At 53.1% G+C, this 19,555-nt stretch overlaps 1 protein-coding gene across 1 annotated transcript in view; it reads left to right on the forward strand.

Moving 5' to 3' along the window:
- Positions 1-19,555, forward strand: part of RPTOR (regulatory associated protein of MTOR complex 1) — a 97,314-nt gene that overhangs the window by 43,076 nt on the left and 34,683 nt on the right. The window contains exons 10-20 of the mRNA XM_063409026.1: positions 3,497-3,572; positions 5,602-5,703; positions 8,480-8,563; positions 9,780-9,890; positions 11,637-11,711; positions 12,226-12,291; positions 12,859-13,050; positions 14,057-14,197; positions 15,554-15,671; positions 16,936-17,076; positions 17,502-17,660. Of these exons, the coding sequence (XP_063265096.1) occupies positions 3,497-3,572; positions 5,602-5,703; positions 8,480-8,563; positions 9,780-9,890; positions 11,637-11,711; positions 12,226-12,291; positions 12,859-13,050; positions 14,057-14,197; positions 15,554-15,671; positions 16,936-17,076; positions 17,502-17,660 (1,265 nt within the window). The remainder of the gene's footprint in view (positions 1-3,496; positions 3,573-5,601; positions 5,704-8,479; positions 8,564-9,779; positions 9,891-11,636; positions 11,712-12,225; positions 12,292-12,858; positions 13,051-14,056; positions 14,198-15,553; positions 15,672-16,935; positions 17,077-17,501; positions 17,661-19,555) is intronic.

The raw sequence follows: 19,555 nt of genomic DNA on the forward strand, positions 1-19,555 counted from the left end.
GCCAGTCCATGTGGGAGTTCACAGTATCCTTTGTAGCTCAAACTTGAGGAAGAGTGGGAATTTCCATTTTTGGGGGGATATTTGTCCCACGAGTTGTCAGTCTCCTCCCTTCACCAAGAAGGGCAATGTGCTTTGGAGTCAGGAGAGCTGATCTCTGTGGCTGTGCCCCCTTGGACAGAGTCTAACACGGTACTTTTTGTTTTCCTGCTTTTATTTGCTTTCTGAGTGCTGCCTGCCCAGCCCCATCCCCTGGGGCAGGGGCTGCCTGTGTTTGTGCTGCCTCTCCCTGCAGGGTTTTGGCTGCTGCAGGCAGTGCTCTGCCCCAGGATTAATATTAACATTAATATTAATATCCATTGATTGGCTGTGCTGTTCAGCTGCCAGTGGCTCTGTCTATTGTGCATGAGCACAGAGCCCTGTCAGCACCTTGATCTCTGCCATGATGGATTAGAGTTTGTGCATTACTGCTGGTGCCAGCTGCTTTTATTCATGGCCTTTGAAAAGACCTAATAATGTGTTTGGAAATATTTCCTAACACAGGTCATATATTAAACCCCAAGTGCCTTAATTATGCTTTGAAAGAGCTACAACCCATCCCTAATAGAAACACCGTGGTGTGTTTGCAGGCCATGAAATTTGGGTTGAAAGGAGTCATAATGTACTGCAAATACAGCGAGCTGGAGATTGGGGCTGGAAACAAACCCATAATGCAGCAAGGCAATTACAGGTGGAGGGTGCAGGATGGATCAGGGCTGCTCAGCCATCCCTCAGGGAAATGAGGCTCCTGCAGCTGCACCCCAGCACTCAGTGCCTCTGCAAGGTGCAAGTGGTTGTTTGAAGAGGTATTTGGAGCTGTTTGACGTTTGAAGGATTAGATTAGTTCAGATTACACTGTAACCAGATATTTTTTGTGTCTATGTGTTAGGTCTTTACATCTCCAAGTCCCATTATCGGACTACAGAGACTTTGATGTGGGACAGAAATAGCAAAGCCTGTGCTCTAAGTTGTGGCTGGAGCAGGGGGATGTGCTGGGAGAAGAAAAGGATTTCAGACTCGTGCCAAATATTCATAGCAATAACTGGTTTTTAAAAATAGCTGTGTCTGAGCAGCTCCCCAGCTGTGCCCTAAAGCAGCTTAGGGAGGTGACAGGGTCGGTGCCACACAGGTGAGCTGTGGTCACACAGGGCACGGCTGGCACTGGGCTGGCACAGCAGACGTGGAGGGTCTCGTCCAGCAGACTCAGTGAGCTCGGAAATGTTGGACGGGTTCAGGAGGAGGAGCTGCCCCAGGACTGCAGGAGGCTTCAGCTCCCTCCAGCTGCTCCTCCAGGCAGGAACTCTCCTGCTCCCTGGTACCTGTGTGGTGCCAGGTAATACCCACTGTTCCCAGAAGGAAAGAGAACGTTAAAAGACGTCAAGAATACATTATTTTTTAAAAAAAGACAGAGTTAAAAGCATTAGACATTGAGTCAGCCCCGAAAATTTGAGTGTAAGAACATCAGCCTCCAGCAGCTGCCAGCTAATGGGTGCCCGTGGGTGCAGACAGACACAGGCTCTAACTGGGCTGAGTTTCTGCTCCCTGGGGGTTTCTGGGGGTTTCCATTGCCTGGCAGTTCGTGGGTCTGGGCAATAAACCAGTCCCTGAGCAGGGCTGGGACTCTGCCTTCTGTTCTTTGCTTGAAGTCCAAACCTTGCAGCACCTCTGGGAAACAAAGAGGCAGCTGATGAGTTCATGTTAAATTATTAAACATTTTAACAGTCCTAGTGTAGTGAAAGGGTATTGCACTGAGGTGGGGTTCCCTCCACAGACCATTCCTGTTGTGCTGCTGCCTTGGCTTTGGGATAAGCAAAATCACTTTTTTAACCTGAGTCAGTCTTTCTGCTAACAAGAGCTTTTAACTTTGTGCAATTAGTTCAAGGTATTATTAAAAAAAAATCCTCTTTAACACCTTCTTTCATAGCATAACTCCATTGAAGCACTGGGGTGTTCACATGGTTGTGTCACCCTGTCAGGGTGGGGGGCCCAGAGTTACTGGAGGAGAGCAGTGAGGAGAGAGGAAAGAAACAGGCTGAGCCCTTTGTGTCCCAAATGCAGTGACAACAAATCCTGCAGAGCACTTTGCAGACAGCAATCTCTGCTGAGGGGGTGCACTGATCTCTGGCTTTCATAAATCACTGGTGGGATGCAGCACCTCCCATCCTGGTTCCCTGCTGCTCCCAAATTTATCTCTTGTTTGTGTGATGGGAGTTCGGGCAGCACATCCCCGTGTGCCCACCCTTCCCTTCCTTTGGGATATTGAAGCTGTCAATCTGTGCTCCCCCTCCTCCCAGCCATCACTGTCACCAGCACTGTGACAGCGTTTTCCCTTCTCCTCCTCTCCCCACCCTCCAGGGTTTAGTCCTTTCCCATTCATTTGTGGCTTGGCTTGAATCCTGTAATCATTGTAACACGTGTTTAATGCCATTGTGTGTTCAGCCAGCACAGTGAGTAACCTGTGTGTAACCTGTGTGTAACCCTGAGGCTCTGAGGAGGGAGCAGCTGTTCCAGTGGCTGGCAGCAGAGGAGTTGTGATCTGTTTGCTCCTGTGGGCTGGGAGGATTTGTGTTCTCCACAGACAGAGCAGAAGCAGCGGTTTGGGTGGTTTGGGAGGGCTGGGGAATCATTTCAGGGCTGGTTTGGAATGGCTGGAGAAGCATTTGAAGTATTTGACTTGAGCAGAGTCTCTTCCACAGCTGACATCCACCAGCAGCCCTTGGTTGTGGAGAGCAGGAGGGTTGAGGTTTCGTGTTGGTGGATTTGTTTTGGAAGGCTGAGAGGGCTGGCAGAGGTTTGAATGGTTTGGGTAACGCTGACTGTGTGGCTCCAGTGTTTCCAACAGCCTGTTTTCAGAAGCGTCAAAAAGAGATTTCATTTTAATCTACTCAAATCTCTTTTTAAATTTTTTGTTTGTTCTTTCTGATAACACTTAAACCCTTTGAGATCTGACCTCGCAGGGCTGCTTTGGGCATTTTTGTAGCAGTATTAGTGCTGCTTACCTAAAATTACAGTGACGAGTTCAGCATCTTCTCCGTGTGCTGCTGCAGTGAGAGACCCACAGAATCCTTTTGTGGGCAGCCCAAATCAGAGCAGTTGTCTCTAATCTCTAAACCATTCTCCTCCTGAGCACTAAAAGGTACCTCAAGAGCCCTGTGGGCTGGCATTCTCCAGTGCTGCAGAAAATTTCTTTAGGTGTTTTCCCCCTTCTCATTGAGAACAGGGAATGTCGAGCACTGTCAGCCAGTCAGGCATTGCTGTCCACATTGGCTGGTCAGAGTTTCAGTTTCCCTGGCTATTCCTTATGGATAATGTGTAATTCCTTATTCCTTATGGACAATGTGTAATTCCTTATTCCTCATGGATAACATGTAATTCCTTATTCCTCATGGATAATGTGTAATTCCTTATTCCTCATGGATAACGTGTAATGCCTTCTCTTCCCTCTCTGCCCTTCCTGCAGGCAAGCCTGGGACCTTGCTGTTGACATTTGCCTTTCCCAGTTACCCACCATTATCGAGGAGGGAACTGCCTTCAGGGTAAGCTGGGGGCTGGCCTGAAACCGGGGCCCAGTTCCATCCATCCTGTGACACCTCAGTTCAGTACTGGAGGGGCTTTAAGGTCCCTCCCACCCCAAACTCTGGAATTCTGTGATTCTCCCTTAGAGGAACAGACAAAAATCAAGTTTAAGCTCTTCCCTGCTGCATGATCCCACATGGGGGTGAGCAGGGAGCTCCTGCCAGTGAAAGCAGTGTCTGAGACCTGGCTCAGAACATTCCACAGCACTCAAACTTCACCAGGTGTTGTTACCCAAAAGGTCCCAACATGCAGCACAGTTTTGGAAATTAAAGGCCTAAATGTGAAAATTATCTCTTATTAGAGTTCTTTTCAAATATAAAATAGAGTTTGAGGGTGTGTCCAGAGGGTTCTCTTAAGCTCAGTGTTGTTAACAGGAGTCACTGCTGGGGGTTTTCTACCTTTTTTTATCTCAGAGAGCAGAAAAGTAAAATTTAAATATTATTATTTTATTATATTATTATATTAATATTATATTATTATCTTTATTCAGAATGGATTTTTCTTGATATTCCTTTGATATTTCATGAAGTGAAACCTTTAAATAATAATTACTGTACAAGTTTAGGTCCCCGTTCCACCCTGACGTCTCTCTAATTTTCAGTAACATTCTTGCAGTTTATTTATATTCCCAAACTTCCAAAGGTTTTCTGGCTGTAATTGCAGGTTGTCTCCAAAGCCCTGAGTGCAGGAGGAGAGCTGTGGGCTCCTGCCAGGCTGGGGGTTGATCAGAATGCCCTGAGGCCTTTATCCTCCCACCCCTTGCCTTCCTCACTCTGTACTGCTTTTCTTCTCCTGGCTTACGTTCATTTTTGCTTTCAGTCTCTAACAATGTCATCGGAGACTTTTTTATTAGTGTTAACCCTCAGCTGGGCATTCTCTGTCAAGTGAGCTGAAATTCAGGAGATTTCTGAGTGTTTTGGGGTGGGAAGAGGCGCAGACTTGCTGTGGATCAGACAGGAGGTCAGCGGAGAAGAGTGGCCGTTCTCAGCTGGAGATCGATCAGGGCAGGCTGGGAACAATTTACAAGCTGCTTTCCAAGCCTGACAAATGTGGTTTCTTGTGTTTTGGCTGGGCTGGAGGCAGGTTGAGCTGTCAGTGTGCAGCAGGGGCTGGGAGCTGGCGTGCAGCCATGCTCCAGCCTGGCCAGGGAGCAGGGCAGGGGACAGTCCCTGTGCTCCCCTCTGGCAGCCTGTGCCTGCTGCCTGGCAGGGCTGGGCTGGGCTGCCTGGCAGGGCTGGGGAGCACCCAGTGAGGCACAGGGACCTGCTGGGGGCTGGCAGGGCAGCCTGCCCTGGCACAGCCCTGGCACAGCCTCGGGGCTGGGCTGTCTCAGCAGCACGTCACAAACCACTTCTGGGCATTCCCAGGGTGTTCTTGCCTGCTCAGACCTGCAAAATGCAATAACGTGGTGGAGAAGGGCCTGGGGGCTCCTGCTGCTCCTACAGGGAGGGGTTTGGGCTGGTTTTCCCGCCCTCCTCCATCTCTTCCCTCCCTTCTTCCCCGCTGATTTCTGTTTCTCTGTGGATTCCTGCCTGGGAGCTGCTGTGTGCTGTGGTCAGTGTGTTCTCACCCCGAGCTGGCAGCACATCCTCAGAGTGATGGATGACACGAGGAATTTCTTCTCACTGCTCTCGGGCTGTGTCCGTGGATGGGCAGAGGCAGCCCCGATGCTCCTGAGGAAGCAGAACGGCCTCTGCAGAGCAGATAAATGCACTGCTGCCCCTGGGCACAGCAGCCATGCTTCCCTGAGACCTTTGTGGTCCCTTCTCCTGTTTCTCTACTCTTTCCTTCTTTTTTTCCCAACACATTCAAAGGGACCTGTGTCTGCTCAGTCTTTGAGGAGTTTCTGTGATTTAGAAAACCCCAAGCAAAAATGTATCGGATACAAATCACAGCTTTGGGAAACAGGGAAGTCCACAGGTGTCAGAGCTCTTGCCTTGACTCTTGCCTTGGTGTTTAACCCATGCCTGTTTAACCTTTGCTCCCCAGCACAGCCCCTTCTTCGCCGAGCAGCTCACGGCGTTCCAGGTGTGGCTGACCATGGGCGTGGAGAACCGCAACCCCCCGGAGCAGCTGCCCATCGTGCTGCAGGTCAGTCCTGGGGCTGCCGTGGGTCCTGCCGGTGCCAGGGGGGTCCCTGTCCATGCCAGGGGTGTCCCTGCCTCTCCCTGCCCATGCCAGGGGGGTCCCTGTCCATGCCAGGGGTGTCCCTGTCCATGCCAGGGGTGTCCCTGCCCGTGCCAGGGGTGTCCCTGCCCGTGCCAGGGGTGTCCCTGCCTCTCCCTGCCCATGCCATATGTCTGTGTCTCTCCTGCCCCCTCAGCCTCACGCTGCCAACCCTTTGGCCTTTGGGAATATAAATCCCAAGAGCTTCTCCAGGATAGATGGGAGCTGGTTGTGTGTTCACCAGACCCACGTGGATGAACCCAAAGTGCTTTTCCTGCCCCATCCCGTGGCTCTGGTTGAGCCAAGGCCCTGCTCTGGTCCGTGTCAGGCTCTGCTGCCTCTCTCAGAGCAGCACATCTTCATCCTCCCTCCTCTGGCATCTCCTCTGTGTCCCAGCTCTGTCAGGCAGAGACTTTTATCTTCCCCCTTTTCAGAAAGTGGAAGTTACTGCAGTCTAAATCATTTGGAAACGTCTTTTATCCACCTGGTACAGCCTGAGAAGGGTTCCCTTTAATGTGGGGCTGGAGTCTTGCTGCAGGAGCACACAGCCAGGGCTCTGCAGAGCTGGAGGATGTGGGGCTCTGCAGAGCTGGAGGATGTGGGGCTCTGCAGAGCTGGAGGATGTGGGCTCTGCTCAGACAGAGGTCCTGTGTTAAAGGAGAGGAAATCCAGGGAAGCTTCAGCCGATGTTTTATGGCAGGGCCAGGATTGCAGCTGGCATCTGTCAGCCTGCTCCGGCTCCCCTCCCCTGTGCTGACAGAAATACAAACCCCCAGGTACCTGTGGGCTCTGCCCTGCCTGCAGCACAATTTAAAGCCTTTCTTTTAAAGCAGGGTGGTCCCAGTCCCTCGTGCAGGGATCTGTGAGGAGACTCCCCTTCCCTGCTGGCTGTGTCTGTGACTGACAGCACCATCCATCTCTGCAAGACCAGATTTTAATTTCCTGAGTCTCCCAAGCCTTGAGAGATGAGGTGGACAAGCAGATGTGTGGTTTGCCTCTGTCACTGCAATGGAAGCAGGCAGCATTTTGCTCCAGCTCCAACTTTGCTGCTTTCCAATGGATTGTTTGGCACCAGCAGGCTCTGCAGGAGCGTGACTGCAGTGGAACTGAGAGGTCACCTGGCAAAGGAACCTGTGTTCCTGCCTGGAGCAGAACCGAGCTGGGACAGAGTAATTGTTGTTATAATTATAGCATATTAATTGTACAGTGGAATAAGATTGGTTGGTAACAGGTCTGAGCACGCTCAGACTGATCCAGGGCAGGAAGGGAGGGAGTTTCAGACCCTTTCTGGTCTGTTCTCAGACCCCAGGGACAGAAGGCATCAGAGAGCAGGCAGCACACACAGCGTGGCTCGGGTGTTGTGCAGACCCCTGGGGGGGTGGCATGGGCAGTGCTGTGAGGTTTTGTTTGGCTGGACAGTGGCAGGGCAGGGCTGTCCCAGGATAGCTCTGGGGGAATGTTCTGGGGTACCCAGCAGTGTGCAGCTGGGCTTGTATCTTCACCCTGCCAGCCTTTCCATCCTCCCTTTGCTGGCAGTTTGGAGTTCCTTGGTTTCTCTGCAGGCTGGAGGGTCCCAGCTGTGCCGTGTCTGTGCCTCCTGCCCCTGCCAGCTCCTGCTGCTGTCCCAGCCCTGCTGCAGCCTCACCTGCCCTGCTCTCTGCTCCTGCTTTAATCCCAAACAGCTGCCCCTGTTATTCCTGGGCTGGTTGATGGGATGGGCTGGTGCCAAATAGGGCAGGATGACCAAAATCCTTTCTCCACTGACCTGTCCTGAGTGTGAGCTCTGCTGTTCCAAGGGAAGCCACAGCAGTGGTTATCACATCCCCCTGCTTTCTTCTGGACTTTTCCTGCACCAGCTCAGTATCCAGTACCAATCATCCAGAGGGTGAAATGGGAGCCAAGTAATTTAGTTATTCTTCAATATTAAACATGAAAAATAATCTAATTTCAATATGCAGCATGCAAACACACTGAGAAGGGGATGGAATTGGGGAGGTAAATCACGGAGTCTCTTTCCCTGAGATCCCTGCTGAAGGATGTTCCTCAATTTAAACTGAGGATTAAACGTTGCATTCCAATATCTTACATCTGTTAAGGAGATTAAGAACTGCAAGTCTATCTGTTAATATTTCACACCAGGGTAGGTATAAGCCAGTAAAACACCACCTCATTAGCGTTGTCAGACTCCATTTTAATGAGATTTTTATTAACGACCAACATGACCTTTTGCTCCCTCTTAAGTCTGTGATATTGATTTGCCAAGGAAAGCCAAGCCTGTCCTTGTGCTCCCGAGTGCTGGGAGCTGGGCTGTGCTGCCCTTTGGGTCCTGCTGCAGGACCATCCCAGCTGGGCTGGGAAAGGCAGCTGCAATCTGTGGGGATTGCTTCCCTGCTGCCTGCAGAGCTGCACACAGCAGCATTCCGGGGTGCCAGGGTGTGCCAGTGTCCCCTCCCTGTGCCCTGCAGCCCCAGGCTGTGCTTCCCTGACCCCTCCCTGTGCCCTGCAGCCCAGGCTGTGTTTCCCTGACCCCTCCTGTGCCCTGCAGCCCCGGCTGTGTTTCCCTGACCCCTCCTGTGCCCTGCAGCCCAGGCTGTGTTTCCCTGACCCCTCCTGTGCCCTGCAGCCCAGGCTGTGTTTCCCTGACCCCTCCTGTGCCCTGCGGCCCCGGCTGTGTTTCCCTGACCCCTGCTCTGCCCTGCAGGTGCTGCTGAGCCAGGTGCACCGGCTGCGAGCTCTGGATCTGCTGGGGAGGTTCCTGGACCTGGGGCCCTGGGCTGTCAGTCTGGTGCGTGGGAGCTGCACGGGGGCTGCACCACTGCCCTGCCCCGCAGCAGGGGTGGTGAATGCAGGGGTGGTGGATGCAGGGGTGGTGAATGCAGGGGTGGTGAATGCAGGGGTGGTGGATGCAGGGGTGGTGAATGCAGGGGTGGTGAATGCAGGGGTGGTGGATGCAGGGGTGGTGAATGCAGGGGTGGTGAATGCAGGGGTGGTGAATGCAGGGGTGGTGAATGCAGGGGTGGTGAATGCAGGGGTGGTGGATGCAGGGGTGGTGGATGCAGGGGTGGTGAATGCAGGGGAGCTCCAGGGGAGGGAGGTGGGATGCACAGATGTGACATGGCCGTGTCTGTGTGCGGGTGTGGGACATGCAGCGAGTGTCCCTGCAGAGCAGGGGCTGTGTCCATCACAGCCATTCCCGTGCTCCTTTCCAGTACAGCAGAGGGGAGTTCCCTGGGAGCAGCTAAGTGTAAAATAATGTAAGGGAATAACCAGGAGGAAATATCTGGGGCAGGTAAGAAGGTTTGCCTTACAAAATAAATAGCTAAAAACAGCATATGCATTTATTATGTGTTCTTTCAGCTTACTGGCTGCATCATTTTCTTCTCTCCCTTTATCTGTTTGGTGTCTGGATTTTACAAGCTCTTCTGAGCAGGCACGAGCTGCATTCTGCAGTTTGGAAAGTGGCAGCACAGTGTGGAACACAATTTAGAATTAAACAGAGGAGTAGTTTAAAGCACTCCCGTAAATGGAGCTGTTTGTTGATAAAAGTGATGAAGATGAAGCACCAGCTGGTGGTGGAGCAGCTCAGTGTGGGACTTTCCAGTGGTTTGCTTTACCTGCTCCTGGAGAGACCTGTTCATTTCCAGGGGAAGGCTGGAACTCCTGAACTCTGTGGCGTGTTTAGCTGGGAGAGCCAACAGCCCCAGCTGAGGGAAGTGAGGATATGGAGCATAAACCAGCCCAGGCTGTGAGGAGAGAGAGTGGTGCAGGATTAACTCAGAGTCTCCATGGGCCAAAGGGGTCTGGAAATACCTGGTGACATTCAGGATTAAAATGGGCAATAAAACACACAGGGATCCCCTTTTTACTGGGAATTATTTCCTACCAGATTTCCCAGCTGTGTGTGTAAAGATGCTGCATCCTGGGCCCTGCTGCGGGCTGAGCTGCCATGGGGGGTTTCCTCCCAGGGTTTTACTGACAGGGATTTGTTCTCTCCCTCCCAGGCCCTCTCTGTTGGCATTTTCCCCTACGTGCTGAAGCTCCTGCAGAGCTCAGCCCGTGAGCTGAGACCTCTCCTTGTGTTCATCTGGGCCAAGATCCTGGCAGTGGACAGTGTGAGTATCCCTGCCCCTGCTGGCCTCAGCAGTGCCCTGCCTCAGCCAGAGCTCTGCTCGCTGGGGTTTCAGATTAATAATGAGGCTGGTAAGTAATTGCAGATAAATTTGTAGAGTCGTATCTCTGACTCAGTGGTTTGTGGGTGCAATTAGTTGAGCACTATAAAATTATTAAGAGAGATTCACACATTAATTCAGGCACAATTGCAAGTCCATGGAGAATGTCTGAACTGCTGTGGATGTTGCATCTTTCCTCTTTGGGGGTTATTTTTGTGTCTCTCCTCCATTTCAGTATGGAGCACAGCACTGAATTTGTGAAGGTTTTCCTGTGCTGATCCAGCATTGTCAGGTTCAGTTTTATAACAGTATTTTCATTAACATCCTAAGAGGATTTGGGAAAGCAAAGAAAATGAAAACTATTCCTCTTGGAGCTCTTGTGGAAGAGCTCCTCGTGCCTCAGCCCCAGGCGTGTTCCAGGGCTCAGGTGTGATTCCCTTGTGGGGCTGTGCCCTCCCCCCTTGCCCCTCACACCTTCCCCCATGCTCTGCCATTGCCTCACTTGTTTGCAGGCTGAGCTTCACAGCAAAACACAGAAAAAACCTCTCCAATGGTGGCTTTGGGTTTCTGTGTGCTGTTTCACTTGTTCCACCAGCACACGGTGGGAGTGGGAAGGGAGGAGGGGGCAGCTTCCCCAGGGACGCTGCTGAGGGGGGCAGGCAGCAGCTCCTTGCACGCAGGACATTTTCTGTCAGTGCTGAACGAGCACAGCGAGGCTGCAGCCTGCTTTGGCCGTGCTGTGTCATTACTCACACTGGAGCTGTTTGTTCTGTGAGGGGAGGAGGTGTCGGTGGTGCTGGGTTCCCGTGCCAATCCCAGGAACAGGCAGGGCTGGGGGTCTGGCTGTGTGGCCCTCCCTGCCCTGAGCCCCAGGAGCTGAGTGTGGATCTGGGCAGCCTCCCCTGTGCTGCTGCCCACGTGCCTCAGCAGTGCCAGGAGCTGTTCTGTGTGAGGAGCAGAAAGTGCTGACACGGGAAAGGCAGAGGGGAGAGGGAGCCTGGGGCATGCAGGGGTCAGGGAAGCCTCTCTCGTAGCTGCAGCCTGGCAGCAAGCCAGGCCCTCTGCTCCTGGCTCTGCCAAAACCAGCAGCTTCACTCTCTTCAGCACTAAAATATTCTCTTGCATCTCTGCCTACCATCCCCTCCCCTTTCAGCAGTTAGTTCCCTCCTTCACCTTCCCCTCCTGATGAAAAATGCACGATCCTGTCTGGGGCAGAGCCGTGCCACAGGGAGCTGGTGCCAAGTCAGGGTTTCCTCCCTTCCATTTTCACTTTCTCCACGTGGATCCTCCCAGGGTGGCCCCAGAATGTCAGCCTGGAGCCTGAGCTGGTGTCAGGCAAGCCCTGAGCTCCCCCTGAGCCCAGCCAGGAACCTGCCCTGTGCTCCCAGGGGCTGCCCTGAGGCTGGGCTGGCTGCAGCAGGAGACAGAAATGTGCTGGGGAGGTTTAACGTGGCACAGAGATGTCTCCTTTGAGCTCACATTTCCTGCTGTTTGTGGCAGAGGCTTCCCTGCTCTGTCCCTGTGGGGCTGTCTGGTTCCAGCCCCCAGGAAGGGCTTGAGCTTTATTTGGCTTCTCAAATGGAAACCAGGTTGGAGAAAAATGGTTGAGAAATGAAAGGTTTATCATCACTGGAGGAACAAATGTGTGTGTTGTGGTTCTCACTGTGGTTTTCTTGGTCTCTTTTTCAGTCGTGCCAGGCTGACCTGGTGAAGGACAATGGACACAAGTATTTCCTCTCAGTCCTGGCAGATCCTTACATGCCAGTAAGGACAAGTCCTGTTTGTTCAGAGTCTTTAGCGTTTGCCTGCCCTGTTTTAGCTGTGCTGCTGTTGTGGTGCCACGTGGGGCTGCCCCCTCCAGTGGCACCCGGTGCTGTTCTGCAGTCCCTGCTGGGCTGTGTGACACAGGCAGCCTCACCAGCCAGGGCTTTGCAGACCCGTTTGGAGTTCTGAAGGCAGAGTCTCTGTGAGGGTGGGAGCTGGGGCTCCAGGATGGCTGCAGGAGCAGGGAATTGCCCCATAGCTCTGGCAATTCCCTCTGCAGCAGCTGGGCTCCCATCAGGGGTGTTTGGGGCTCTCCCCATGGCAGGGCCAGGCTGGCTGGGAGGATGCTGGGGAAGTGTCTGGGGTGTAACAGGGCTGATGCCAAGAAAGGGGAAAGAGAGCTGGAATTTCCTCTTCACGTGGCACGAAGAGCTCTTGGGATAATGCCATGTTTCAGGGGCCTGCAGCTGCCCCTGCCCTGTTCTCAGTAACCCTCAGTGTGTGTTGTTTCCAGGCTGAGCACAGGACGATGACAGCCTTCATCCTGGCTGTGATTGTCAACAACTACAACACTGGGCAGGTGAGTCCCAGCAGCCTTTTCATCCTCTCCCCCCTCTCTCTGCCTCATGCCTCTGCTTTGATCAAAGTGTCCTGGCTTGCATTAAAGCCCAAACCTGAACCTGGACACAGAACTAGGACATTGGGTTTTGTTATTTCTGTGTTAAGAGAGGAATTGGGCTGCAGGTGTGACAGGCATTCTGCACCCAGCACCTGGCAGAGGGGCACAAGGACAAGAGTCCCTTCACAGCCACTGGCACAGAAAGAGTCCCTGGTCCTGTCCAGTGGCACCCTGATGGCTGGGAATGGTCTCTGCGTTGAGCCATAAACCTTGGGGCTCTGACAGGTGCAAGGAATGTTTCCAAAGAGGAAAAACCAAGCTTTAGCATTACAGAAAGCATTTTAATGCTCGACTATTTCATCAACTCTAGCTGCCTTTCCCTTCATGCTGCTGGTGTTCTGTAACAAAACCAGTCTGGAACCACTGATCATTTTCTCTTGGCTTCCTGACTCCTTCAGAAACATTCTCCCTGTGTGGGGACGAGGTGGGAAGCCGTCCCCCCAACACAAGGCGTGGTGTGTGTTGCAGGAGGCCTGCCTGCAGGGGAACCTGATCGCCATCTGCCTGGAGCAGCTCAGCGACCCGCACCCGCTCCTGCGGCAGTGGGTGGCCATTTGTCTGGGCAGGATCTGGCAGAACTTCGACTCAGCCCGCTGGTGTGGAGTGAGAGACAGCGCCCATGAGAAGCTCTACAGCCTCCTCTCAGATCCAATCCCAGAGGTAAAAATCCAGCTCTCCTGCTGAACGCCACTCGAGTTGGCAGAAGGACAGGAGTTCTGCAAAGCAGGACACGACTTCTAGAGCGTTGTGTTTGTGTCTGGTTCAGAGAAAGATCTTGCTGCTGTTGCTTCAAGGTGATGCAAATCAAACAAGCCCTGCAGGAGGAGCTTCCAAAGAAGTGCAGAGGGAGTTCATAGAGCCCCAGAGCCCTGGGACCTGGGCACTGCAGTTAGGAAATGCCATAGGTTTTCCTTCCTTGCATATCAGAAACTGTTAAAAATGTGATCCCAAAACTCACTGTGTTTTGCAAAAAACCTTCTAATCTTTTTTGTCCAAGTGTGAAAACTCCTCTCCCCCTGCTCATTGTGAAAATGCATCTTTAATTGGCTGTGTTTTACCTTTGTGGCACTCCCAGGAGAGGAGGGATTGTGCAGGGCCTGGCAGTGACTGACAGAGCCCATCAGACCCAGCACACACACTGGGAGAAGGGAGCTGAGATAAACAGCTCTGATAACGTGCAGAGATTAGAGATGAGGTTCCCTTCCACATCCACTCTCTGTCCTGCATCCTCCTTCTCTTGCACCTGGCCCTGTGCTCCCCACTTTTTGAGCAGTGTTTCTGCAGAAATGGGGTTTCCAAAGTTTTCCCTGATTTTTCTCCTTTTTTCCATCATCTACCTTCCCATAAGCCCGTACCCGAGGACTGTACTCAGCACCCCTATAAAGGATCCACATCCCAACAGGAGCCCTGTGTACCTTACTCCTGTTAATTAATATTCAAAGCAGCACCAACTGGAAGAGTCACCCATGGGAAGGTCACTGAGTGTTGAGGGAAATGAAACATATCCTGCATCTGTGAATGTCTGAATCTCCGTCTGCTGGGGCTGTGGCTCCCCACGGGCTCCCTGCTCACCCAGCAGGAGCTGAGGTGTGCAGCGCCCGTTTGTGGGGACAGACGAGCCCCCCGTGGCAGCAGGGGACACAGGCAGGGCTCTCTGTGTCCCCAGGTTCGCTGTGCCGCCGTCTTTGCCCTGGGCACCTTCGTGGGCAACTCAGCGGAGCGCACGGACCACTCGACCACCATCGACCACAACGTGGCCATGATGCTGGCCCAGCTCATCAACGACGGCAGCCCCATGGTCCGCAAGGTAGCCGGGGTGGGGACACGGGTGTGAGCCAGCAGGAGCCAGCAGGAGCCACCAGGAGCCCACCAGGAGCAGTTCACTGTCTGCAGTACAAACCCAGTTGTAGATTCAAGGCCCACGTGGGCACACACTGCTGGGCTGGCTGAGCTCACAGAGACTGGCACAGCTCTGGCAAGGCATCACTGTGCCTCCTTTATCTAGGTTTGGCATTCCTGGTAGTGAGTTTCTCAGGCTCTTCTCTTCCCATATTTAGCCCTGTTTTTCTCAGTAACCTTGACGAATTTCTGAGGGCTCTAATAACAAAACTGCAGGTGGTTTGATGAGATCACTCACAAGCAGTTTGGCTGGTGCATCAGAATGGCCTGCACAGATGCATTGCTACAGGCTGGGCTGTGCTCAGCCCTGCTCTGGGCTCCCACAGCTGCCCTGAGCCTGCCCAGGGAGTTTGTGCAGAGAATGTGAGAGCTCTGCTCACTGGAAAGGTCTCCCTGCCCTTAGAGCCCCAGAGCAGCTCTCCAGGATTGGGAGAGTTACAGTTTCTGATGCACCATCGTACATCAATAGTGCATTAGATGGTTTTTGACATTCTGGATTGTTTTTGAGGGCTGTTCTGAAGTGTCCTAATGTTTGTGTTTACTTGACTGGAACATCAACACCCTGGCAGTTGTCACCGGCGTGGCAAAGATTCATTTCTGTTGTCTCGTTCCAGCATTTAATCAGTTTAATTCAAGAGAGAGCTGCGTGTCACACTGACTGCTCTGTGAGATTCATAAATCTCTCCTTGGGAGATCAGTCCCTGAGCAGAGGCAGCAGCCAAAGCCAGCTCTGTCTGCTGTTCCCAGGGGCCAGAGGTGTCTCTGGAGGGGCTGAGTTCTGTGCAGGGCTGGGCAGTGCCAGGAGGGTCCGGCTGTGCCACGGGGGGCTGAGAACCCCCAGCCCTGGCACGGCCCCTGTCTCTGAGGCAGCCACACACATCCCAGGGGCTGGGCCAGGCCAGGGCTGCCTGGGACAGGACATCAGCCTGGCAAACTTGGGCAGAGTCAGCAGAGCACCCCTGGGTGGTTTGGGTTGGAAGGGACCCTAAAGCTCATCCTGTTCCAGCCCCTGCTGTCCATGGGACACCTCCCACCAGAGCAGGCTGCTCCAAAGGGAGGAAGCCTGTCCGGGTAGAAAAGGCTCGTGAGGAATTAAGTGTGAGACAGGGTCCTCTGGCTTTCTGCAGTTCAGCCCTTGAATTAAGGAAGAATTCTCACCCTGGATGGCCCCCCAGTAACACCAACAATGTTTGTCAGTGTTTGCCTTCAGTCCCTTGTTTCTCACCTGTGTAACCATGAGATGTTTCTCGTGCTCTTTCCCCAGGAGCTGGTGGTGGCCCTGAGTCACCTGGTGGTTCAGTACGAGAGCAATTTCTGCACTGTGGCCTTGCAGTTCATAGAAGAGGAGAAGAATTACCCTCTCCCTTCTCCAGCTGCTCCAGGTGGGGGCTTGGCTTTGGCTGGGCAGGGGATGTAGGGCCTGAAAGTACTTGGGAATTATGTAAGGAGTTTTCCTAACACAGTGACTTCTTGCTGTTGGGGATTTATTAAAGAGCCCTGTTGTGACATGGTGAGTGACCAGGAGGGGAGATCTGGTGTCTCTTCAGCCCCGTGAGATGTTACTCTGGAGAAATCCATCCTCCACCTAAGCCTTGGCTGTAGCTCAGCAGGAACCTCCTCTCCCATTCAGAGAGATTCCCTTCAGCTCCAGGCTGAAGGATATTGGTCAGGGCACACACAGGCTTATTTTCTTCTTCCCCTCTGGAATCACACCTGAACATTCAGTGTCACGTTGACCTGGTGAGAGCTCCAGCACTCCATGAACCAGCCCTGCTGCTGTGAGGGCCAGACAAGGAAGGGAGGAACTCTGTGCCCTGAGCTGTGGCCTCATCCCTTTTGTTGTGTCTGTGGCTTTATGTGAAGAATGAAATATCCTGGTGAAGTTGTCTGTAACCTCACCTTTTCTTTAGATGTAAACTGCAGTGGAAATCTTGACGGATAACAGGAGAGTCTTACAGACAAGACTGTGCTGTCTCTGCACAGAGTGGTTTGGTCTCTCTGTCCTCTGAATAACTGCATCATATTGGAAAATGAGCTCCTCCCCATCTGCTGCAGGAAATAAACCCTGCACGCAGTTTATACAGTGCTTTTCCTGGTCCAAAAGAACCCTGAAGTGGGGTGCTCTGGAGGCATTGGCCCCTCACCACAGTGCAGCCACTCTGCAGGGAAACAGAGCAGCTCTTCTGAGGCCCTGGGACTGTGTGTGCTCAGGGTGAAATACGACTTGAAATCAGGCCTCAAATTTGGTGAGGAAACCAGAATTTTCATAGCTCCTGATGATGAGAAAATGCAGGGGGGGGTTCAGTGGGCAGCAGCAGAGAAGAGCTGGCCAAAGTGCCCCAGACTGTCCTGGCACAGGGGCTGGGCAGTGGCCCAGCACCACCTGCAGAGCAGAGTCACCAGGGCCCCTGGGGGGCTCTGGCAGGGCTGGGCTCACCCGGCCTTGCTGGGTGTCCCAAAGCCCAGCGTGGGCAGCAGAGACAGGAGCCGTGCTGGATCTGCTCCCAAGCCTTGTTCCTCTTTAGCCTGGAGAATCACAGATGCCGTTCCCGTGGGTGGTGTGTCAGGCCTGGTTTGTGTTTGGGAGGTGTCCCCAGTGCTGTGAGGGTTCAGTTCCAGCTGTGACTGCTCTGCTCTTGCCCGCAGAGGGCGGGAGCCTGACGCCGGTGCGGGACGGGCCCTGCACGCCACGGCTGCGCTCCGTCAGCTCCTACGGCAACATCCGCGCCGTCACCACGGCCAGGAACCTCAACAAGTCCCTGCAGAACCTCAGCCTCAACGAGGAGTGTAAGGAACCCTTCCCACTGCTCCCGCTTCCCGTGCCCCTTGTGCCAGCCAGGAAACACCACGGGCAGGACAGGACGGGCTGGAACCAGAGCTTCAGCCCAAACTGTCCGGCTCCGAGGCTCGGATGAGGAGTCCCCTCATAATTAGTTGCAATTTTCTGGTCATTAGCATTGATTTTCTGAGTGTTTGGGGACTAAAAATGTGCCTTCCAGCTTCCAAGTATAAGTGGATTTTAACTCAGTCTTTTGCTTATTCTGTGTTTAATCACTCGGTATTAAAAAGGGGAATTGTGGCTTTGCCCCCTGGGTGAGGGGTTTCCTTCGCTGAGTGTGGCAGGATTTAGAAAAGGGCTGTTATCTGTTGTCTGGGTGAGAATTGTTCTCCTGCCAGTCCTCATTCCAGCATCTGCTGTTCTGTCCTGGCAGCTGGAAGCTCTGTGGCGTTCTCCCCTGGGAACCTGAGCACGAGCAGCAGTGCCAGCAGCACGCTGGGCAGCCCCGAGAACGAGGAGTACATCCTGTCCTTCGAGACCATCGACAAGATGAGAAGAGTCAGCTCCTACTCCTCCCTCAACTCCCTCATAGGTGAGCACAGCCCCTCCTGCCCTGGGTCCTGGCTCCAGCAGTTCTCTCCCTGTTGTGCGTGGCTGGGTCACCCCAGTGGAGGGATGGGAGTGGGAGCTGTTGGCTCCAGTTCTGAGCTTCACTGCAATCCTGTTAGGAACTCGGGCACAAAAATGTGGGGGCCACAACAGCTTTGCTTTAAACTACCTGAGGCTTTTTAAACAGTCTGAGCCATTTTGGCACCACATCACAGGCACCATGCAGAAGGACCTGGCTTTTGGAATGGCCTCCTTCCAGGGAAAGCAGCATGCACAGGGAAGTGCTGGGGGAAGTCTCTCGATTTCCTCTGTAATCAGTAAATGGGCCCATATTTTCACAAATCAGGGCAGAGAGAGCAACTCAGGGAGAAATCACCTGGGTGATAGAACTGCCTTGACCAAAGAAACATTTTCTCTGCTCTGTTTTCTAGGAGAATTAATGGTGATTTGGCTCTCTCGAGTTGAAAGATTCAAGGATTGTAATTACTGAGCCCCTGTGGCAGTTTAAAATCATGAGTTCATTAGGAACTTGATCAGTTAATTTGCTTTTGATTATCAGTAATGACATTGGATCTTCTGAAGCATGGCAGGGATGTTAGGAAATTCTCTCCATCTTGAGCTAGGACTTGAGTTTTCCCGTTCCCACTGGTGTCTGCTTGATGGCTGGTGTGTGTCTCACAAGAGCTGTGCAGCACAGCTGGAAAAGGCTCTGGAGAGGAGCTGGAGGTGGTGAGGGGAGCCTTGGAAAGAGAGAGCAGCTCTCCAAGGCATCCCTCATTCCTGTTCCATCAAAGAGCTCAGACCCAGCTGGAAACGCAGAGCTTAGAGAAGTGTTTAAAATTCATGACTCGCACAGAATCCCATTACCTCCCCATTTGCCTGCTGCAAGCCAGGCTTTTCTCATTCCTTCTGAAGCCTCCCCATCCTGCAGCCCTGTCTGCTGCTCCCCGAGGAGAGGAGCCACAGCCCCAGCCACCCCCACAGCTCTGCAGCCCGGGCTGACCCCGTTCCTCCGTGTCCTGACGTGCCCTGGGCTGCTGCAGGGGAGCTGGGGGAGCCCAGGGGGCAGAGACTTGAGACTGAGGGAATGCTCTGCTCTGCTCTGCTCTGCTCTGTCTTCTGGAAGAGGAGATGGGGCTCTGGCTCTCCAGTAACTCCTCTGCCAAGCATCTGAGACAGCCAGAGCAACAAAAAAGGTGTTTGGGGCCTGTGAGGAGGCTCCAAGTGAAGCAGAAATCTGGTCTGTAAGAGTGAAAGGAGAAATTTTCAGCCACAGTTTGTGTTCTGTGCTCTGCATTCCCTAAGCTGATTCACTGATCACAGAATTCTGAATGGTTTGGGTTGGGAGGGACCCTAAAGCCCATCCAGTGCCACCCCTTGCCATGGGCAGGGACACCTCCCACTGCCCCAGGGTGCTCCAAGCCTGTCCAAGCTGGCCTTGGACACTTCCAGGGATCCAGGAGCAGCCACAGCCTGCTGATGCTCAGGTCTTTGTTCCTCTCTGGCAGTTTCAGGAACTTGGTGTGTGAGAGATTGTTCTGGATCAGCCTCTGACTGGCACCATACAATGTACTTCTTCCCAAAAACTTGAGGAGAACCTCTCCATTCCTCCTTGTCCCATTTTACAAACAGTTCCTCAGCTACCTGTGGGCCAAATGTCCCCGTTATGGCTCCCCAAATGCAGCAGACACGCTCTCAGCGAGCTCGGTGTTCTCTGGCAGCTGCTCCTTGGCCACACAGGCCAGTACCAGGAGAGACATTTATTTCTGGCCCAGTTTTCCAGCTGGCAAGAGGCAGTTTGTGGTTAGTCAACAAAGACATCATTTTGGAGGGGAAGCTGAGCCTTGCTGCTTTTCCATACAGCCACTCATTAATCTT

This window comes from Prinia subflava, chromosome 12 (assembly GCF_021018805.1).
Source record: "Prinia subflava isolate CZ2003 ecotype Zambia chromosome 12, Cam_Psub_1.2, whole genome shotgun sequence".
In the NCBI taxonomy this organism is placed as follows: Eukaryota; Metazoa; Chordata; class Aves; order Passeriformes; family Cisticolidae; genus Prinia; species Prinia subflava.